At 37.7% G+C, this 24,773-nt stretch overlaps 1 protein-coding gene across 2 annotated transcripts in view; it reads right to left on the bottom strand.

Moving 5' to 3' along the window:
* PRKG1 (protein kinase cGMP-dependent 1) overlaps positions 1-24,773 on the bottom strand; it is a 1,125,638-nt gene that overhangs the window by 362,066 nt on the left and 738,799 nt on the right. For both annotated transcript variants that reach the window (XM_080643202.1, XM_080643201.1), the window contains exon 4: positions 15,146-15,251. In XM_080643202.1, the coding sequence (XP_080499328.1) occupies positions 15,146-15,251 (106 nt within the window). The remainder of the gene's footprint in view (positions 1-15,145; positions 15,252-24,773) is intronic.

Raw genomic sequence — 24,773 nt, 5'->3', positions numbered from 1 at the left:
CCTCCAGTAATTAAGAGTAAAAAACGTAATATCTTTTCTTCACTGAAGATCCTCAACTAAGAAAATCATATGTTTTGTAGAACCATTCCAGTGTCCAAAAGTTCTTCCTTAACCAAGTTATTACTGATATTTAGCTATGATTGATATTCAGGAAAGTTGGATGTTATATTCAGTTTATGAATAAAAGTTAGCTTAAAACACTGCAGGAAAAAATGGTATTTAACTTTCTAAGTCTTTTTCTTAATTTTTATTTTTTTTAAATTTGTATGACAACCCTGTGAGGGTATATGGAAATGATTGTATAGGATCAAGAAAATTGAATAATTGTGCAAATATCCAAATACTGAAATAAATGGGGGAAAAATAGGATTTTGTTTTTTCTTTGCCCTGAATATTTTAGAAAAGTCTGCTTTGTTGATGTAGCCTTAATGCTGATAAACAAGCTAACATAATTCATCAGTCATCACTGAAGAAACTAATTATTTCCCTTAGTGTTAATGGACTGTACAATACAAAGTCTGTCTCAGCACCACTGCTGTGGTTTACATCCTCCTCGGGGAAACTGAACTTCACTTGGTATTGCAAGTTTGTTCAATTAATCTTTTCTTGCAGGCAACAGAAAGAGTGGAGTTCCTTCTCATCCAGTCCATTTTGCTACATGTTAAGATGAAATAACCCAATCTCTCTCTTTTTGATAATTAACAAGTAGAGACTATACACAGAGACACCTTCCTTTTTCCTCTTTCTTCTCTTCCTGGGAAACAAGGACCCTGGCTTCCTTGGCTCCACCTTTCTGGAAGGAAGCCACTTCCCAGGGACACAGAAGCTGCCCATGGAAAGGATTCATTCATCCCACGTGGCAAATCCCCTTTGTCCAAACGAGAAAGGCCTAGGAGGTCATCCAGCTGACATGGACACTTAATGAGTTTGCATTTTGGCCATTTTGAAGGCTAAGAACTTAAGAAAACTCTACAGCAATTGAGAGGTTTTGCTCTCAGCTTAAACTTCATCAGTACTTCCACAAACACCTGCAGAATTAGCTACATTTAAATGAAAGATTATTGATTCCCAAAGGGAGCTGTTGGTTTTTCTCTTTTGATATATATTTTATTCAAACAGAATCTTAATCATTTAGATTGAGAGGAGTCTACTATGGGACTATCCTTATAAGTCAGCAATTGTACTATCGTATCTACAGTGTCGCAGACATTGTTAAACATGCCACCAGGATTTAATCCATAGCGTCTATTGCCTCTTCTCCATATACTATCCTGTTAAACTCATCCAAGAAAGAGACGATCGGATAGTTTCTCATCGTGATCAACTCTTCACACTACCCTGTTCTAGAACAGTGCCCCTCAATGAACATCAAGTTTACTGCCTGTGTTTATGGAACCCATCTGCTTCTTCTTTTAGCTCTTATTTCTCAGCCTTCATCCAATTGCTGAGAAATCACCACCAAATAAATAAATAAATAAATAAATAAATAAATAAATAAATAAATAAATAAAATTAAAATAGTCAGATTTAAGGCCTTTAATCTTGAGATTTCAGGGACAGAGCAGTTTTGAGCCTTAATGACCAACCCTGCTTTGTCTCCTGTTTTTTTCCACAGGCCAATCCTTCCTACACACTCCTGCTGGATTACTTTTTTAAAAAAAAAATGCACACCTAAAATTCTGACACCTTCTCAAGAACTTGTAATTATCTTCCTGTCACCTAGAAATTAAGATCAGATTACTCACTTTGGTAATTCCAAGGGGAATTATTGGAGTAGGAATTCGGTAGGCCAGGGGTGAAGAGAAATGTTAGCAGGCAGCCCCTGCAGAAAAGGGAGAATGGCAAAGCCAACCATGGGTGACACTCTAAAGTCACCATTAACTGACTTCATTTCCCCACCTCTGTTTTTTTGTTCAGGCTGCTCCTTTGCCTCAGATGCTCTTCTCTCAGTTCCTGTGCAAATTCAATGCGAAATTCTATGTTAATTTTTCTGTCCCTTTAGAACACCTACTGCACTTGTTGGCTTTCTTCTCAGAGCATTTGTTTTATTCTTATAGTACAGTATTTTCGATCTTCATTACTCCTCAAAAATCAAACTACAGAAAGGAAGAAAAGAGCTTGGCTGAACGTGAACATGACAAAAATCATGCAGGAGTGACTTTATTTGCAAAATTAAAAACCACTTAGTTTGCCTTTATTTAATTTACCTAATAAGTTTTTATTCCACCCAGGAAATATGAATATATGTCCCACTCACAACAAGTTTTAACTATCTACAACATTAATAACTGAGATCATGACTGTATCAACCTATTGTTAAAAATCATAGTAAGTCAACAATCTTTTATGGTTTGGAGTGGGTGGAAAGAAAAGACTGAAAACCACTCCTCCGAAGAAAAATTTATGTTGACTCTACAAATTAAAGCCTCAAGGACCTGGAAAAGTCATATTTCCAAATTATAACTGTTACTCAAATAATTCCAAACATGAACACCTTGACTTTCACAATCATGTTATACATTAGTCTACAGATAGGAACATTTACATATGTATTTGACTTATGCCATGCCTTATTCACAAAGACAGGAGAAAATTTATAATGTCAAAATAAATAAAATAAAGAAATTTAAAAAATAAATTTTCCAGAATAAAACAAATATATTACAGGATTCCTGGCACCAAAGTTATGCAACTGATCATTAAATTTAGAACTAGTTTCTCTTAACCAAGGCAATAATGACAACATAGTTCTCAATATCTGAATAACTATTTATCATTGAGACCTGACAAATGCTTTATCAGCATGGAATCTTAGAGGGAACTTGTCACATGGATATAAAAATTCTGAAAAACATAACCAACAGTTTATCTAAACACAATTCTCATAAAAATTAGAGATGGAATATTGAACAGCATATCAATATTTTTATGGAATGCTAACATAGTCCAGACATGTTACACTTTCCAAGACAGAATTTAAGCCTAAGAAACGGAGAACCAATACTGAGCACTCACCTGTCTCTCTCAAATATCAAAATGTTTCAGAAAACTTTCAACCATTTCTAGATAAAGTAAATTCATGGATGAATTTTCTGACATGTGTCAGAAGTGCCAAGAATTGATACTGTTAAGAGGTATGCTCAAATTTTATATATTGGATATGAACACAGTAAAATGACAATGGCCTTCCACTGAGAAAATGTGTAAGTTCCATAGCTTGTGTTAAAATTAGCTACCTGGGTTTGAAAATTAGCTGCTCGTTCCAGGTTATTAGTTGGTATTTGAGAGTGATTCCACTGTTAGTTTTAGACCGCATGTCATACCAAAAGAAAAAATAGAATTTATTGTCTAATAAATTCTCATTGTTTTTTTCTATAATCATGGATCTATCCACCAGAAAATGACTATCTGTTCAAAAGTTTCAAATTAAAAATAACCAAAAATTCAGTGAGAACCTAAAAATGCAGTGAGAACTTTAAAATGCAGTGAAAAAACAAGATCACTTTTATCTGAAACATAATGCAAAGTCATAGGAAACTTAAAAATATATTTTTCCCTTCCCATAACATTCAAGCCCACATTAATTTTATGAAGGGAAAAATATGTATTTAGCCCTGGCGTGTGGCTCAATTGGTTAAGTGTCCTCCCGTGCAATGCAAGGCTGCTGGTTCCATTCCCTGGTCAGGACACATGGCCAGGATCTGGGCTTGATTCCAGGTGGGGGCATACAGGGGACAGCCAATCTCTCTCTCTCTCTCTCTCTCTCTCTCTCTCTCTCTCTCTCTCTTCCTCTCTCTAACACTCTAATATATTAAACTATATATATATATGTGTGTATGTGTGTGTGTGTGTGTGTGTGTGTGTGTGTATATATATATATATATATATATATATATATATATATGTATATTTTTTTTAATGAGGCTTTGGTACTAGCCTTTCTCCTTAAAAGAACATACTTTACTTTTATATGCTTGTCCTAGAAAGGATATTGCTAATAAATGTTAACTTATAGGTGTGGTGTTTTGTTTTGTTTTTAACTTTCATATGCTAGTACTAGAAATTTGTAAGACTTCAGAATTCTCTGGAATCAAAATCCTTGAATTTTAGTCTGTTTCTTTTATTACTTAAATCTTGGCTATGCTTGTGTTAGATTTACTTGTGGATTTCATTCCTTTCCAAAAACAAAAACAAAGCAAACAAGTCCATCCTCTAATGCAACTTTGACTTATCTCTGTTTGCACAAAAGCCAGAGCACTTGAGTTTTTTCCAAACATGGAATGCAGTCTTTACCCATTGGACCCCATCCAGTCAACTGGGAAAATGGAATTCACTTAATTCCTTGAAAAGTATGAATAACTTCAAAATAAACTGTCTATATGTATGTATATGGTAAATGAAGTTGTACTGATTAATTGGCATCCTTCTAGTGCTTAGCATAAATAGTCTACTACTTGTCATATACATGCAAAGTAAATTTTAAAATGATATGATTATCAGATTTCAAAGAAAAAAATCCTCTGTTTTTAAATGACTTTGAAAACCTCAAGATTCCTTTCATATATGGATGGATGATTATATACACACTAATTAACATGAACAACTTTTTGTAATGGTTGAAATGTATCAAAAGTGAATTACCAATAACTTTTTTGGTTATTATTAATACTTGTAATGAATTTTTCACATGTTCATCAATTGACACTTTTATTCTATTAAAAAAAGGGGGGGAATTATAAATATTAACCTATTGATCTTCTGATTTTACCCTGAAAGAATTAAAGAGTACAAGGGCTTTGGGATTGGGTCTGGTTTTGAATCTAGCTGTGTGATGCTGACAAAGTTGCTCATTTTCATAACTGCAGCCATCTCCTCACAGAAATGAGGGTAACCACCCACTACCTGGAAGGGTCTTGTCAAAATTAGGTGAGAATGTGTGTGAAGTAGCAGGTGCAAGCCATTTCATTCTTGTTTCCTCGTGGATCTCTGTTATGCAACACTCACTGTGGGTGTTCATCACTCACCCATGTTTCTGTCACCAAACATCATGCCAGGTGCTCCCTCTAAGGGCTCCCCTTTCTAGCGCACACTTTCCCTGAGGCGCCAACAAAGCAGAAAACAGACTGCCTGGTTCAGAGATACCCATGCTGCTCAACTGCCAACTCCTTTGCTTACAAGTTTACCTCTGTAAAATCGTATTGCTAAATAAATTATGACTAACCTGATTCCAACAAGCAAAAAACAAAATACAAAAAAACAACCACTCTCCAAACAGGACCTGTGATACACATTCCACTCCACCCATTTCCTGCTTTTTCTAAATGAGCAAAACTGACAGACTCCTCTTCCCGGGACAGATTGTACAAGCTAAGATACACATTTTGTCTAAATCACCCCGATGTTTCCTTTGTTCCTGAATAACATTCACTCATCCCCACTCCGGATTCCAAGACTTCTCTCCAACTGTGGGGAAGAAGGTTTCTGTAACCATCAAAGACATCTAGGTTGCCAGAATCCAGGGAGCATAGCTTAATTTCTCCAATAGCTTGGGAATTCCTTCCGAACGTGTTCCTTACAGACAAGCTCCTTATAGAGAAGAACTCCCTACCAGATGCAATAATTCTTTGCATACAAAACATTTCACAAAGATGGGGTTGTAAGTAGGCTCTATATGAAAGATATAGAAATAAAATAAGCCTCATCACAGGAATTATTTATTTATAAGGTTCAAAGTTACAGTAACAAGATAAAGGAATATTAAAATGCTTTAGCTTTTAAAACCCCAGAGTGTTGAGAAAGTATCCTCAGGGCCATGATGAGGAAAAGTTAGTCTAGGATCCCTACAGGGACTCATCTCACCAAGCCCAGACTCAGGGAGAGGCAGTGTAATGGATCAATGTATTTAAGTCCCTTACCTGGGAACTTGCCTTCCTTGGGACCAAAAACAGGACTTATTGGAGTGAGATTCATAACATAAATGGGAGATTTTAGCCACAAATACCATAATTGAGTATCTTATCATTTGCAAGGATTGGAAGGAATTTATACATGTAGAAGTATGCCTATATCTGAAATGTGTAGATAAATAATTTTGAAGATGTCAATATATAATTATGCAAATATCAGAGATTACATTGTTGTTCATCAAAAAAACCAATATGAAGACATTTGTGCAAATGCTAGATGACAACATGAAATTAATGGCCCTTTTATTTATCTGCTCCTCATGTCATCTTTAATGAGAATGGATCTGCTATCAAAATGGACTGTGAGCAGGTAGAGCTGGAAACAGGATGAGAAAGTACCTCTTTACTTATGCTTCACACTATTCAAATTGGAACTATGCCAGCTTTGTCAGGCTTAATTCTAATGCAGGTTTCACAATCTTCTAGAAAAGCTCTATTAAAGCTCAAAGCTTAAGAGCTTAACAGGTCTGTCACCTATTTTTTGAAAATCTTAAAAAAAAAAAGGTCTAAAATCCTATCTTCATGTGTATCTACTATTTTGATCTCTTCCTGTAGATTTGGGGAGAAAAAGTCTGCAGGAAACAGAATCATGGTTTTGATTTCCCATAAAGGTGATCTCAGCAATTCAATTAGACTGTATTGTTGTCTCATATATAATGTGTGTCCCAAAAGTGGCATCTTGATTTCTTCAGGCTAGAGTGTTCCAATGGTACTCCATCAGTAAATGTCCAAGTGGTCCAATTCCTTAGAGGAAGATCACACAACACAGCCTGAGCAAGAACAGGCCCTGCTTAAAGGCTACCAGCTGTGCTTGAGCAGTTCCGAACAGGAGGGTAGAAATAAGCCCTGAGCCACAAACACAGACACCTGAACATCTGATGTCAGAAGACATTAATCCTGAGCTCTTGGTCATTTAATATCCATCATACAAAGAATGGTGACTGCCTACATACAGGTGGTGTTATTTTCCAAACAACTGAGGGCCTCTCCACCGAGCCTATGCAATTCTAAGACATTTTCTACTTTCATTCATCACCATTTAAAGTGACAGTGCTTATGCTATGACTATTTCTGGGGAACATATCCTGAGAAGTAAGAGAGTAAGAGAAAAGAAAAATATTGCTGAGGTTTGGGGGAAAGCCTCTATTAAAGAAAAAATGTAGTGAATGAGAAACCCAGATATACATACATATATATATATATATATATATATATATATATATATATATATATATATCAAGGACAAAGTCAACCAACTGCCCGAAGTAAATGCCAAGTTGGCTGAGGAGGGCAGCAATGTATAGGGACTATTGGAGTATCCAGCAGTATAGGGTGGGGTCTAAGAGTATCAGTTCTGGAGCCTCCACTAACTAGCTGAGGAACTTTAAGTTAATACATCATCTAAAATGTTTTAAACACTACTTGGCACACACTCAACACATATTTATTAGCATTATATATATGTTTAATTCCAAATTATAATACCTCATAGTGGGAGAGTCTCCTATTTTTGGTTATAGAAATTCAGCTTAAGTTTAGGCAAGTTTTTTTTTAAGGTTACATAACTATAAATGGTGAGGTCAAAATGTAAACCCAGATACCCTTCACATCAATAAGCCATATAAGCACTTACAATATTTAAAACACGCTGTCTACCTTTATTTTGTGTTCTAAGTCAATGATTCTCCAAGAGTAGTCCCCAGACCAGCAGCAAAAGCATCAGTTGGGAATTTGTTAAAATGTGTCGGACCACACTTCACCTCTGTTATTTAAACTTGACATTATACAAGGGCAGCTACCTGCAGCTCGTTTTTTTCTAAGGAGGATGCACAACTGTAGCAGGAACATTAAAGAATATCCTAGAGGAATTGTGACACACTGAAACATCTGTTTAGTCAAGATTGTGGCAAATTTACCATGGAGATTTTGAACAAAAGACAGCTGACATTCTAGGAAATCCCAATTTCCGTTTTATCTGGGAGCAGAGAGCTAAATCATTACATCACCAATCTTCCGTGTGATTTTGGGCAACTCCCATAACCAATCCGGGCCTCAGTTTTCTCATTAGTGAAGTGAGTGATCTCTCATATCCCTTACAACTCTGTATTCTACTCAATTAACTCTAAATCTGTACTTGACTATACTTTTATAAAAATGATGTAAAATACAATGTAAATCTCAGGAACAAGGTAATCTGTTGGGTTAAGTCAGTGATCGGCAAACTGCGGCTCGTGAGCCACATGTGGCTCTTTGGCCCATTGAGTGTGGCTCTTCCACAAAATACCACGTGTGGGCGCACATGTACAGTGCAATTGAAACTTCGTGGCCCATGTGCAGAAATCGGTTTTCGGCTCTCAAAAGAAATTTCAATCGTTGTACTGTTGATATTTGGCTCTGTTGACTAATGAGTTTGCAGACCACTGGGTTAAGTTATAAGAAAATTAAATTCTTAGGTTTTCAAATTGAAGTAGAGAGGGAAAAACTTCAAGGAGTTAGGGAATGTCATTATTCCAAGATTGAAAGTAAAAGCATACAGAATATAGAAAAAAAGTTTATGTAATATCAAATTAATAACATAAGTAAGTTGTCTCTGTGGAGAGCAAAAAAAAAAATATTATTAACCCATTCTCACATGAAGTTTACTAAAGGGAGGAACTTCCGTTAGAATACAAACTGTGAACTTGACTGCAGGTGTGTAGAATGCTGAGCCGGAAATCCAGATCTGAGTTCTAGTCTAAATTCTGTTTCTAACTATGCATGCTCTTATTTTGGCCTCTCTGAGACTCAGCTGCTTCAGCTATAATATGTGCACAGAGATTAAACTGCATCATATCTTAGATTTTTCCAAATATAAAACTGTTTAATCCCGATGAAGGATCAGACCACAGAGCTGAAGACACATCATAGGCCCCTGCTAGTGACAGGTTGTGGCCAGAAATGCCAGATAAGAAAAAAATGTAAAGTAATTACAGAGAAGTTTCAGAAAACTTTGTTAGCCAGTGGTCGGCAAACTCATTAGTCAACAGAGCCAAATATCAACAGTACAACGATTGAAATTTGAGAGCCAAATTTTTTCAACTTAAACTTCTTCTAACGCCACTTCTTCAAAATAGACTCGTCCAGGCCGTGGTATTTTGCGGAAGAGCCACACTCAAGGGGCCAAAGAGCCGCATGTGGCTCGCAAGCCTCAGTTTGCCGACCACGGGCCTGGACTACAGGCAGAAGTCACAGTCAACCCAAAATGAAATTAACCTCATAGTGAGGGCCATGCTGATATCAAAATTATATCATGAAGTTTTAATAACAAAGTCATACTATCGGGGTATCACTTATTTTTCTAATATATATAAGTAGGTAGCATATTTACTTAAAGATATGTCAGGTGCATATAAAAGTATGATTGTTTGAGAGAATAAAAGGGAAGAACAAACCAAATTTAAAGCTTACTCTCAAGAGATGAAATAAGGAATAAGGAAACTTTACATAGCACCAAAACGTAGCAGGACTTTCAACAAGTGAGCACGGCAGGAGGAAGAATCACCTCAGCAGCTCTAAGATTTATCAAAGGCCCACTCAACTTGACTTCTTGCATGTGGATGCTGCTGAGGCCCTCACAGGGGGACATTAGCTTTTTAGCTTTCCTTATAAATTAGCATCCAGTGATTAGGGCTTTCTGGAGAAGATCCACCCTTCTGCCTAAAGCAGGTTAAACCACATGACTGGTAGTATTAGAATTAAAAAATGCCTCCAAGTTCTTTAATGGTTGCAGGGTCAGCTGTGAGCCAAACAAAGACCTTCAAGATCTCCAAACTTTAAAATTATACTTATGGAAAATACAGTTGAGAAATTGGTGGTTAATATTATCAATGCCTCCTTCAACCCAGGAATGGAAATCAGAAATTTAAAATTCTTTTGAGAGACATTTGATTCTGTTTTATCTGTTATTGATTGATCGATTTTAGAGAGAGAGGCAAAGAGAGAGGAAGAGAGACAGACATCAATTTTGTTGTTCCACTTATTTATGCACTCATTGGTTGATTCTTGTATGTGCCCTGACTGCTGGGGATCAGACCCGCAATCTTGGCATATTGGGACGATGTTCTAACCAAATAAACTATCCAACCAGCGCTCAATTCCCCCCTTTTTTTTTCCTGCAGCAGGTATACTTGGTGTGTTACACCATAATCTTCTGGAAATACATTCATTCAAAGGGAAAGAAATCCTCCGGGATGCTCTCCTCTGGGAAGAAGCATGGAGCGTACAAGGAAAGGAAAGACCACCATGTGTCTGGAACAATGAGAGAACGAGGAAGAAGGTAGACAACAAGATGAATCTGGTACCAGGTGACGAAGAGCTTTGAAGACAATGCTATAGACCTAGGCTTTATGCTTAGGAGTAATACAAAATCATGGAATGGTTTTATGTAGGAGGATGACATCAGCATATCTGCCTTACTAAATGATTTGGGTTTTTTAATATATTATTATTGATTTCAGAGAGGAAGGGAAAGGGAGAGAGAGATAGAAATATTAATGATGAGAGAGAATCATTGATCCGCTGCCTCCTGCATGCCCCCTACTGGGGATCAAGCTTGCAACTAGGCATGTGCTCTGACTGGTAATCGAACCAGCAACCTCCTGGTTCATAGGTTGACACTCAACCACTAAGCACACCAACCAGGCCCAAAAGATTTCTTAATGGATAAAGAAAAGGTTTTCTGAGGGTCAACAGGATCACTTAAGTAGCTTATACTCCAAAAAGTCCTTGCTCTGTCTCCAATTTGTCAGTGAGTCAAGCAATACAAATAGAGGCTCATCATCACTGTCATCATTGTCATCATCATAGTCTTCAGCCAGCAGAAAACCCAGTTCCTATAAGCACATCTCAGTGGTAACACAGCTGCATTCTAATTCTCTTCTGGGTATAAATGCCAGTGTCAACAGCAGCACAGAGAATATGTTCAGACAAAAGCAACGCAAATTAACTCTGGCAGTTATTTGGCTCACTTTTCAAAATCCATCTTAAAAACAAAAGGATTTTTCAGTAGCCAAGGACGATGAAAAATGCTGGCAACTGGGAAAATCACTACTGGACCTGAAGCAATAATGGCTTACTTAATAGCAATGCCCTTTGAATATTTTTCTCTATGCTTGCATAGGAACATCTGTGTTTACATCAGGGAATGTGAAATATAGGCACAAAAGACAAATGACTAAACAGGACCGAAGAACCAGAATCACAGTTTGATGTGGCATTTCACAGCAAAGAGGGGGCCAGACCACATGACTGATTACAAAATGGGTAAACACACTGGAATGAAAATAAAAACCTACTTTGACAATCAAGAAAAATCCTTCCATTTTGGCAGGATATTAATATGCCTGGTGTGCCCCCTCTTCTCTTTCTAACCAAACTTACTGCTTAGTTAGAAAAATACAAAGAAAGAGTGGTACAGGGAGATAAGCAGTAATATAGGATCATTCTCCTTTTGGCCGGACCCTGAAATTCCTCAATTAAGAAGGCAACCCAGTGCATAACCAAGGCCCCTCTGCAAAGAATTCTGATGACTTGTAATAGCATTTGCTAGAGTTTTTATTTTTCTGATAATGTCACACGATTTAACTCTTTAACAAAATAAAAGGTATATGATATAGCTAGTAGAAAAATTCAAATGAAAGTTGTATTAAGAAAGCGCATCAGAGGAAAACACATACCCCCATTTACATACAGATTGCTACAGAGAACTTCAAAGTATTAAGTCTATATTTTTTACAGTGGTAGGATGTTAGCCTTTCTAAACATGAAGCTATAAAAAAAATTATTGACTTGACTAAATAACATTTATTTATTTATTTTGTTAATCCTCCCTGAGGACATTTTTTCATTGATTTTTAGAGAGGGTGGAAGGGAGGAGGAGAGACAGAGAGAAACATTGATGTTAGAGAGACACATCAATTGATTGCCTCCCACATGTGCCCCCCAACCGGGGCTGGGGATCAAGCCTGCAACAGAGGTATGTACCTTTGACTGGACCCAAACCCAAGACCTTAAGTCCAAGGGTTGATGCTCTATCCACTGAGCCAAACCAGATAGGACTATATAACATTTTTTTTATTATTTTTCATAAGGTAAAAGAGTGGTAAGCATTTTTTTTAGATCAATAACAAATGGGGAAGTAGATACAATGCTAAAGTCATGGGGGAAAATTGAATAAATTTTGGTCATCTTAGTTTTAGACAATATCTAACATTTATTTCTTTTGGAGATATTATGCCTTCTCTTAACAGCCTTACAAAATAAATGATAGCAAGTATAGTTAACTGGAAATGTAAAGGAAGAATGAATATTATTTACTATCTCAGCACTGTGAGTGTAAACTTGTGCAATGGTGCAGAGCCCACACTTAGAAGATTCCTACACTTGCTTTAACCCTATGCTGTCAGTGCCTCGTCATTTTTTTAAATTTCTGAAAAAAGGAGCCCTGAATTTTTATTTTGCACTGGGAGCTGCAAACTATGTACTGATCCTGCACTTACTATCCTACCAACTACCTATCTGCAAAGCAGTAAGCTCTGCTCCACAGAACACCAAGATACTTAGGAGCTCTAGTCATGAAAACTTGACCATCTGGAAGTAGAAATAAGTTTAGTAGTCAGCTGATAATAAAACAAAGCAGAAAATAAGAGCCATGGTAGAGATGAAGCTCCAGAGGAGGTAGAGGTTATTTCTTGGTGGAATGAGGTCACTGTCCCTGGAAGAGACAGCTTTTATTTGGCTCTAAAAAGAAGAGAGATTTGAACATTGACATTGGGCGGAGGGGAGGCAGTGCGGAAAAGGCAATAGAGGCAGTGTGCTATATAAGGGCACAGGGACTGGCTGGGCGCGTGGAACCGTTTTGTTTGCCCGAGGAAAGGAGAAATGAGACTAACAAAGCAGGCTGGCACTGGCTGTGGGAGCTCCGGCTTGCATATCTAGCTAATGAGACTATCCATATTCAACAGGACTTGTGAGTCATTGAAGGGTTATACCAGTCGGTCACAGGCATAATTTAGGGAAGATTAAAGCTGGTTCCAGGCAATGATGGTCATTGTGTCACCTCTCTGGACTCCCTGCCCTGGGGTGCATTCACAAATGATGTGGACTTAATGTTTTACACAGGAGCCAAATGGAAAGTGACATCAAAGGCAGTGCCTACCTGTTTTTAATTCAACCAGTTACATTCCACCTGCTCTAAGCTGACCAACAAGAAATGTTCACTGCACAGAACTAACTTTTATTGTTTAAGGTTTGGATTGTCAGAATAACACAAACCTAGGCAGCTCTGAGAATAATATAAAAATAAAACAATATCTAGGGTCAATTTTTAAAAGTGATACATCTCCGCTCAGCCAGGTGTGGCTCAGTGGTTGAGCACTGACCCAGGAATCAAGAGGTCACTGGTTCGATTCCTGGTCAAAGCATATACCCCGATTACTGGCTTGATCCCCAATAGGGGGCATGCAGGAGGCAGTCAATCCATGATTCTCTCTCATAGTTGATGTTTTTATTTCTCTCTCCCCCTCCCGTCCTCTCTCTGAAATCAATAAAGTATTTTTTAAAAAAAGAGATACATCTCCAATCTCCATTTCCTGAAATAATGCCTCTAAAAATGTTTTTATTGGAGTTAGACAAGGCAATTCTGATATTCTTTGAATTTCTTTGTGGCGGCTGAAACTAACTTCATAAGCTCCCAATGCTGAGGTACGTGAGACAAATAATGGGCTCTGTCCTAAGTATTTCACTGATTACCTATGGGCATCTTCCTCTATTAGGGCTGCATCAGAAGAAATCAATACTTGCACTTTAAGACTTAAAAATGAGTATTCATCTCTCTCACTTTCTCTCCATAGACATTCACACACACGAACACACATATACTTCCCTCTCTACATATCTATGTATACACACACATACACCCACACACACATACATATATGTATATCAACACACGCACACAGCACCCAAATAATTTAATTTCCTTGCACACTAAACTCCAAACAGAAATTTACATTTCCTCTTCTCCTAAATGTTTCATCCAATCTCACTGAGGAAAAAATCCCAACAACCTATTGATAGAGAAATATTTCAATGTATTATTTGACATCAAAGTAGAATTTTATTGTCTCTTTAGAGGGAATATAAATAAATTTTATGTGAAAATAAAAAATTATATATAAACATCAGAAACAAAATAAATTAACACAAGAAATCCCAAAGTAAGGAATATTAAAATTGCATCTTAAAAAATTGAATAGATATCGCTTAAGGTGTATCACTGAAATAAAATGTGAACTTGATTTTTTTAAACTCCATTTAAATTAATTCACCCAAAAATAAAAATATAAAAGATCCACTTTAATATTCTATCTCCCAAATGAAATCTTAATTGGTGATTCACCTCCTTTTAGTTCACATAATGATGATTTTGTTTTCAAAAGAAAAATGACACAAAACAATTATTTTTTTAAGTCAGAGTTGTCAATATTCTTAATAACAAAATGGTATTTTCTTTAAAATAACCCGAGAGACAAAGAAATGCATTTCAGTGAATCTCAGTGTATTCCTAAGAAATGAAAAGCTGTTTTTTATTCCAGTTCCCATACTATATTGAGTTATTATGATAATGTATAACATCAAGAAGAGCATTATATTTCAGAACTGCAACACAAATGAATTTAATTTGGGAAACTGAACTCAAGATTAAAGGATAATAAGCTTCTTTTTGGAACTTTTCTATCTTAGTCACCTGACCTTTCATGTGGAAACTCCCACAAGAGCTGATTTAGTCTTACAGTGTGGGTTGCCTTAAAAGTGGCACGGTGAATATATTATCTGATACATATTAAAGATGGACCAATTCCTTTTTGTTCAAGCACATTCTTATTTGTTTCTCTTCTCTCCTTTGCTGTATTCATCTATGAGAGAATGTTGAATGAAACTATCAAGTTATGACTTAACCACACATTATTGAAAATAAGTAGCAGAAATACCAAGAAGCCAGTGCAAAGTCTTATACTTCCACAAATGTGTAGCCTATGAAGACCAAGATACAGGCAAAAAGACTTCCCTGTGCTTCATTTCAGACAGAGGGTTTGTGAAGACATTAAATGGTCTCAGAAAGAGAAAAGAAAGCATCCTACCTTTTTAAAAATTCCATATACTCGGTATGCTTGATGAGTCCTGTCCTCATCATTATTGTTTGAAAACATTGTCGATCAATAGCCCAGAGCTTCACATTTACAAGAGCTGGAGAAACAGAAAACAAAGGGGAAAATTAATTATAGAATTTTAGCTGGGAATTGTATCCTGCAAAAGAGAGGAGTTATGCATGAGAGGCACGAAGATGACTCACCTTCATTCAAAGCTAATATCACACTGTCCTATTTTAAGAAGCTTCTTATGAGCAAAATGTACTTCATAATTTTTCTTACTCATATTAATGTCTAAGAGGAAGTTTCCTATTGCTCTATGTCCTTCAGGAATGAGAATGCCTAAGTACACATTGAAAATACTTAGTAATTTCACAACTATATATGAAGGAAATAACATGGAGAGGTTTACAAGTAATAACACTCCCTGGTAATTCCCCAGAATGATTTTAATAACTCATAGGACCATATTTTAATTGTAAAAAGTAGATGCAAAAGTTCAATTTTAATATGAAGGGGTAAAGTTAATACAAATAATTTTATACAATGATTTCTGCACAACACTCATTTTACAAATGATAACCTGTGCCTAAAGTTACCACATAAAGTTATATTAGATATGTTTGTTGAATTTTAATTTTTACTCTTATATACCACTGTCATTGACAATTAACAATTAAATATTGAAACTGAACACCAAAGAGTTTCACCATTTGACCTATTAAGCGCCTGACAAAGACACAAATTTTAGATGTTACAGTGTAACAGAATAATATATCAACATAAACTTCGATTTTAAAAGAAGGTACATTAAAAATCTTGGTAACTGAATCTGTTTGATGGGTATACAAGAGGCTTATTTAACTACTAGAGGCCCAGTGCACGAAATTCGTGCATGGATAGGGTCTCTAGGCCTGGCCAGCGATCAGGGCTGATTGGGGCCTTCTGGCTGCCAGCTGGGGCCTTCCTTTGTTCCACACCACCCCCTGGTGGTCAGCACATGTCATAGCGACTGATCAAACTCCTGGTCTCCCGGTCTAACTCCCAAGGGGACACTTTGCATATTAGCCTTTTATATATATAGATTCTCTCTATTTTTATGTATGTTTGCAAATTTTCATAACAAAATGTTTTAAGTTACCACATGAACTAAAGAAAGTTAATTCATGTATCATTCCAGGGGTTAGAGCAAGGCTACTAAAGGGAGCCAGAATATAGTTTAATGAGCTGAATATAGAAAAATAAGGAAATGTAATTTGTCATCTTCATGTTCTCAGACTAAGACCTGACAATGCAATGGATCAAGATTTGGGGGGGTAAGAGATGGGAGAAAATGTTATAATAATTAGGCCATGTGCATGCCTTGTGGGGAAGGGCTGGAAGTAGCTAACACACTGATGACTGTGAGGGAAAAGATGAAGGAAATCTGTACTCCCCTATCTTTGAATTTTACCTAATTTTTCCTTGCAAATTATTTGAAGCTAAAACTAGAATATCCCTTCCCTCTTGGCCAGCTCTTCATTAGAGAAAAAAAGGTGCCGAATTAAGTAGAAAAAAACAAAACAACACAAAGCATCAAGATCTGGTGTGTACATGGCTCCATTTCAAATACCCTTTAAAAATGAACCTTCATCAAAAGAAAAGCTCATCTCACAAGTGTTCTCCAGCCACATGCTGGTTCCTCGGCTAAACCCAGGTTTCCTTACAGAATACCTGCTTACTTACAAGAAACCAGAGGACTGGATGACAGCCATGAAGGACTATAAAAATCAAGAGAAAAATTCATACGAAGTAGAACCTTACAAAAGGCTAGGACTTAAGCTAGGAGAGAGAGGGACAGAAGGTAACTGGGTGGGGAAAGTACATAAACAAGAGCACAGCTGGGGGTAAGCATGGGCACTGGGACTCCAGGCAGAGGTGGGACACACTGAAATGGCTGAGATGTCTACAGTGTTGCTACATGATTTGAAGTAGGCCCTGGAAGCAAGTCAGAATGAAGCAAGGATTAATTTAATGAACAACAAAAAGCTATCAGAGATCTTAAGAAGACAAACAAAACACAGAACCAAATTTTTAAAGGCTACACCATGGGTACATCAAAAAAAATTTAATGCTTACAAGAACAAAAAACATCAAAATTGTCTATTGTCATCATCATTCTCCACTCCCCCCCATCATCATTCTTAATGGTTTCTAAGTATTTGCAGTTTAGAAATGCCACCCTCCAAAGGACAAATACACCAAATAATATTGTAATTTTTAAAATAGTGGCAATAAAAATAGTGTGCTATTATGTATATTTTTAAAATGTACCTCAAAGGGATGATTAGAAATGGAATAACTAAATAAAGCATACATTTTAAGGTTTTGCCCTGCAGAAAGACTTCCCAACGCATACTCCTAGCAGCACTTGTATATATACACAAAGTTTCTATTATAGGCTATTCAACCAACAGATATGATCACAGTGATAGCTGAGATCCACTAAGCTGGGAGGGGCCTAACTTGGATTCAGAGACACCCTAGTCAAGCAGAATGCAGACTAGCACTGGTACTGCCAAATAACTATGCAGACACCAGGGGGCAGAGTATGATGAAAGCTCTGTGTGAGGGAAACTGTTCTGGTAGCAGGTGCAGGCACAATTTCAAACAAAGAGTGATGAGCGCCAAGGAAAGGCCACAGAAATTCAGGGGTCAAGTGAGGACGGTGTTACTTAATAGAAGCAATGAGCATAAGAATACAGGCTTGGCAGTGTGTGTGTGTGTGTGTGTGTGTGTGTGAGAGAGTGTGTGTGAGAGAGTGAGTGTGAGTGTGAGTGTGTGTGTGTGTGTGTGTGAGCTGTGACCAAGCTATCTGTAGCATTTTAAGTCTGAGTTCACACTTCAAGGCCAGGCTCTATCCCTGGTCCCACCTAAAGAACAACCTTTCTGTTCTAAAGACTAAGATAGCTTCTTCTATCTGTGTCACTCCAGGCACTCAGCACATTACTGATATCGCTCATATCTCTGCTATGCCTATATCACGTGTCCTCAAATACATTTTTACATTCCCTCAGAAAAAAACTGTGTCATTTTTCACAACGTTCCCACCCCCCACCTCAAGAAATTAGCTGTTCATTTAATAAGCATTGTGTATATTTGGTGATTGATATAATTTATGTACATTATTTCATGTACATGATGCAAATTTTTTGTAAATGTAAGCCTAGGTGAATTCTAATGTTACATTAAAAAGTCTAAACTGGTCAAAGCCGGTTTGGCTCAGTGGACAGAGCGTCAGCCTGCGGACTGAGGGGTCCCAGGTTCGATTCCGGTCAAGGGCATGTAACTTGGTTGCGGGCACATCCCCAGTGGGAGGTGTGCAGGAGGCGGCTGATCGATGTTTCTCTCTCATCGATGTTTCTGACTATCTATCCCTCTTCCTTCCTCTCTGTAAAAAATCAATAAAATATATTTAAAAAAAAAAAAAAAGTCTAAACTGGCCCAGCTCGTGTGGCTCAGTGGTTGAGCATCAACCTATGATCCAGAAGGTCATGGTTTTATTCCTGGTCAGGGCACATGCCTGGGTTGCAGGCTCCAACTCTAGTAGAGGGTGTGCAGGAGGCAGCCGACCAATGATTCTCTCTTATCATTGATGCCTTTATCTGTCTGTCTCTATCTCCCTTTCTCTCTGAAATCAATAATATATATACATATATATATATATATATATATATATATATATATACACACATATATTAAAAAGTCTAAACTGAATTGATAGGATATCATAATCATGTGTTGAAAAACAATCTTGAAAAATAAGTTCACAGAACTCAATATTTTATTTTATCTTCTGATTTCCATTTACATGGTTATTGAAATGCCTCTAAGTGAAACAGTGTTTGGTATATTTGCATAACAATGAACATGGCTTGATGAGATTGCAAATTTGTCCATGACCTTGAGCAAGATGCCAAAACCTTTTTTATATTCAGCCAATATATGTATTAGTCAAGTCAGCATTTTACAGGTGGTAGAGCATGACTAATAGTCACCTTGTCTTGTTATCAAAAGTATGGTTGAGTTAAAGTTGTGATTAACATCTTGCTTCTTAAACAGCCTGCTGGAGTGGAAGTCTGTTGCTTCCATAACTTAAAAGACAATTTTTTTAAAAAATATCTCCATTTACCTTTGATCTTAAGTGGTGTATTAACCTCTGTAGGGAATAAGCACTACATAAAATACCTATGATTTTCACAATATTTATTGTTGGTGGACATTTAAGTGTGAAGGGCATAAAGCAGAGAAAGTGTTAGGAAGGAATGCTCCTTTTTGTTCTGGTATGTCTCTAAAATTCTCTGCTGAAACATGTATCACTGTTTTCAGATTAAGGCCACATTGAACTCAGTAGAAAATATGCAAATTCCTACTACTCTGCGATCTCAAAGTAGCATGAGTATGTGAAGAACACCTTCAACACAGGCAATACTTGGCCTTCATTTAGGAGACACCAGGATTGTAGGGGAAGGCACCACAAAATTGTGCTAGACAGACCACAAATCTGGGACTGGCCTAAATTCTCCTACTGGGGAATTCATCTGTTGTCCAATTCAAATTTTGGAAGAATATTAAGATCACATATATGGATATAAAGCACTTATAGACTTGAATATTAACTTAGCCCATTATTTATTTTATAAGCAACCTATCCAATACTGGTGCTATATAGAAGGAAGAGAAAACAAATGTATAGTTCCTACCCCCGAACTAGTCGTGATCTAGCATAGAGACCAACAAAGTATTGTCCATGCCAAATCTGGCCCATAATTGGTTTTGTACAGCCCACTAAATATGGGTTTGGTAATTTCAAGTGGTTGAAAATTTTAAAACAAAAAATATTTCGTGACATGAGAATTATATGAAACAAATTTTAGTGTCTATAAAATTTTTACTGGAACACAAACATGTCCATTCATTTACACATTGTCTCTGGCTGAATTGAATGGTTCTGATGGAGACCATTTGCACTGCACTTTCTGGCCCTTTAAGATAACAGTTGCCCATTGTGGTGTGATTTAATAGATAAACAAATCAAAAGTAAGTGCCAGCAGTGGGTAAATATCTGGGGATCTGAATACACAGAAAAGGCATCACAGTTTTCCCATGGAGAGGAGCTGAAAAGGGGTGATTAAAGGCTTTGTAGCAAAGAATCATCTGAGCCAGGGTTCCTTGCCTGTACTATGGACCAAATGTTTGTGTTCCCCCCAACCCCAAATCGAAGGTGAAAGCCTGAATCCCCATTGTGATGGTATTTGGAGGTGGGGCTTTTGGGAGGTAAATAGGCTCTGGTCCAAATTCCAATGTGGGAGGAAACGGTTCCCCAAGCCAACACGCAATTCTCAACCTGCTGCATGTCCTACAATGCAGCTCAATTCTGACACAATCTACCCAGAAATAGGATCAGATTCCACAGGTTAAGTGCTCAGTCCTCTAGGACTGCTCCCACCACTACCACTTCAGAGGTGCCAGTTGGAAGCCCAGGTTGTTACCTGTACTTATGACAGACTGGCTATAAATCAGAGGCTCCCACAACACCCTCAATGAATTTGATTAATTTGTTAGAGCAGCTCACAAAACTCAATGAAACATTTGACTTACTAGAGTCCTGGTTCATTATAAAAGGATATAACTCAGAAACAGCCAGAGGGAAGAGATGCTCAGGCAAGGTGTAGGGAGCGGCTTTAGGGTCAAGCCTCGGGCTGACCTGTGGCAGGGCCACAAACAAGTCCCAGCCTGGAGGGCAGAGCTCTCCTAGCATAATTAAGCCTGACCTTGTAGCCCTCCTTATTCCTTCCTAAGTAACCAATGGGCTGTGGGAGGTGCAGCAAGTGTTGCCAACACAAGAACATTTGTATATGTGTTAATCTACCCTTGATTTAATCAGACTATAAAATAAAGCCTTGGCTTGCAGGCTGGGTCTTTTATGTCCTCATCCAGGCATGGGAGAGCCACCGAGCCCCAGCTGTATTCTCTTGTCTGTCTTTTCTTCAACCCTTCACCGCCCCTCCTCAGGTTCACCCTTGGCTGTGCTGGCAGGGCACAGCAAGGTATGTGGGAAGGGGTGTGGATTTGCCATACTTTCTCCAGACACCTCTCTCCCCAATCTCTGTGTTCACCAACCTGAAGCTCTCCGAACCCTGTCCTTGGGGGCTTTATGGATGCTTCATGACATTGACAAGGTTGATTAAATAGTTGGCCTTAGGAGACTGATTCAACCTCCAGCCCCTGTTGAAATTTCAAACCCTCTAATCACATAGTTTGCTTTCCTAGCAAGTACCACACCCCTATACACACACACACACTCATACACACACACACACACTTTAAGTGGAGTCCAAAAGTCAACTCATTAACATCACAAGAAACACTTTGCAGCTTTTATCTCAGGAAATTCCATGGCTTTTTGGAGCTCAATGCCAGAAACAGTACTGGAGTGATTATATATATAATAAAAGCATAATATGCTAATTAGATGAGATATCCTTCCTTCTGGTCAAAGCCGCATCAGGCAGGGGCCGGGCTAAGGCCCTTGCATGAATTTCGTGCATCGGGCCTCTAATATGTGTGTGTGTGTGTGTGTGTGTGTGTGTGTGTGTGTGTGTATATATATATATATATGAGTGTGTGTGTGTATATATATATATACACACACACACACATATATATCACAAACACACATATATACATATATATATACATATTTCTTCTTCTTTAAAAAATGTGGTTTTTTTCCATCACCAATTATCCCCTCTATGCCCTCTTCCACCTCCACCCAGCCTATATTTTTTATTACAAGTCACAGTATCACAGGAGGTCATTAGGTCTAGATGAGGTCTTGAGGGAATTAGTGTCTCTGCACACACACCAAGAAAAGGCCATGTGAGGATATAACCAGGAAGGCAGCCCTTACCAATTACTGGATCATATGAGCACCCTGATCTTGATCTTCACTCCTCCAAAACTTTGATAGTGTTTGTTGTGTAAGCCACCCAGACTAGGGTATTTGTTATAACAGCCTTAACTGAGATAAACAGGATCCACAGAGCCCCAAGGAATCTGTGGATGGGACTCAAGGGATTTGTGAATCTGAGGTGAAATAACATCATGTTGATTTTTACTACCCTATTCCTCAAATTTAGCATTTCTTTTTATTATAACTGTAGGCAATAAACCACCATAGTCATTTGCTACCAACAGAATCCATGGCTGTTTTTATATCATCATACACTTGTTGCAGATATATTAAGTACAATTTACACAAATTTGGAAATTATGGTCGCTACTAGACCCACCTCTAGACCTTTTTTAATATGTTGTTTTATCACAATTAATTGTTAAATGTTTTGTCACTACATTTCAATATAAATGGCTTCCTTTGTAGTCCTATGTATTTTATTTTAAACTTACAAAAGCATCATTCTTAAAGGGGTCCATATGCTTCCCCAGAGTGACAAGGAGATCCATGGCACCACAAGATTAAGTGCCCCTGCTCTAAGCAAGACCTAGAGAAAGGATATCCCCGGAGAAGGAGGCAGTGAGATTCCTAAGGCCTGGCCTGATGGGGTGATACTTAGCTCACCTGCATCCACAGGAGCATGCAAATTGTTAATAAATCATACTTATTCAGTAAACAGCCACTTTGCTGAGTTCTCGGACTATTCCTGGCCCTCCCCACTACCCAGGATCTCCTATGATCCCCACATGCAGCAGATAAAGGGGGTTAACACTGCATCCAGCAGGGTCCTCTCAGACCTGTTTCCAGGACTAAGTGTGCAAAGGGAGTTGCTAGATCATGCTTATGTTCCCTCCATCACCACTACCAGCACAGGGATTTCCAGGACAAGGGATCTGGTCCCTGTGTGTGTGAAGGAAAGGGGACTCAGATGAAACTGCAAGTCCAGGGAGGCTGCGATGTGGAGGGAGGGCAGGAGGTCCAGGTGAAACTGGAGAGATAAGGAAAGCACAAATGATCCCTGTGTCCTTGGTGTGGAGTCAGGATTTGATCCTGAGGTCAGTGCGGAGTGGACACTGAAGGTTTAAAGTAGGTAATTTTCTTTAGGGGATATATATTAGCAGTGGCCTAATGGTGCACTGAAAGAGAACAGGACCAAGGGGAATAAGGGAGAGACAGAGGTAGAAAGAGATACAAATAGAAAGTGAGAGCTAAAAAGAGAGATCTTTACAGGCTCTTATAATTATCCAAGTGGGTGGACTTTCATAGTGGCAATGAAGCTAAAGAGATGGATGGATTTGAAAGGTCTGGAAGATTTTGAATTGACAGGAAATGTCAGGGAGAGAAAATTTCACCCAAACACCCAACTTTCTAGCTTAGAAATATAAATGAAAATAAAATAGTGGGATAATGAGCGCTCCATTCATATTATTCAAAAGTACAGGTGGTAAGTGTATGTATATGCAAACTGCCAATTTTTAAGTTCAAAATCCATGCACATCATAAGCTAACCTAAGTGATTTATAATGAACAAAATGAGTAATTTTATTTTACTTCTAAGTTATAAATATGACAATATAACCTCAAACTACTCCCTCACACTTTTTAAACTATTCTTGCCATAATAAAGAAGTTTATATGAACATTTTGGAATCACTTGGTCCATCAGATACTTGCAATCTAGAAATAAATGTATTAGGATACTGTCAGTGCCATGATAAACACCTTGACACACAGGTAACTTTGGAAATGTTAAAGAGAAAAGATGAAAATTAACAATCATCAAGCATCAGCCAAGTAAATTTTATGTTTTGGGGACAAATTTTCCTTTTACAAAAACTAATCAAAAAGCTATTCAAATGGCCAATAAGGACATGAAAAGTTGTGTAACACCATTAAACTTTAGGAAAATGCAAATCAAAAGTACATCAAGCTATCATTTCACACCCATTATGATGACTAGTCTTTAAAAAAATAAAAAATAAAAAATGTCAAGAATGTGAATTAGAACTCTCGTGCATTGCTGATGGGACATGAAATGACATAAACACTGTGGAAAATGTTATAGCTGTTCTTCAGAAAAGTAATAAGTATTGATCCTCACCCATCTCAACCATGGATATGCTTACTGATTTTAGAAAAAGGGCAGGGGTGAGAGAGAGAGATAGAGGGAGAAACACCGACTGGTTGCCTCCTTTATGCGCATTGACCAGGGTTTGGACCACAATTTAGGTATGTGCCCTGACTGGGGAATCGGACACACAATCTTTTGTTTTATGGGACAATGATCTAATCAACTGACCCATACTGGCCAGGGCTCTTTATTTTGTTAATATGATCACAAAATTTGTAATTACATATACCACATTACATTTGCATTGGTCACTGCTGCTCTAGAATAGCAATACTCATAACACATAATCATTTCTTTACATGCCTCTCTTATACCCTAGGATGGCACAAAGTATGAGCTAATCAGGTATTTCCTAAACAAAATTTATAGGTGTGTCAAACATTGTATCTAAATAAAATCAGTCTCTACTCTTCTCCTTCACTGGAGAATCACCATAGACCTTTACAATCTCTTAGGAAGATCTGGTTTTCAGTTTGAACTGTGTCTGCGCA

The sequence above is a fragment of the Plecotus auritus genome (assembly GCF_963455305.1).
Source record: "Plecotus auritus genome assembly, chromosome: 9".
Taxonomy (NCBI): Eukaryota; Metazoa; Chordata; class Mammalia; order Chiroptera; family Vespertilionidae; genus Plecotus; species Plecotus auritus.
Note: the sequence above shows the minus strand (reverse complement) of the source record. Positions and strands in the feature narration are given on the sequence as shown.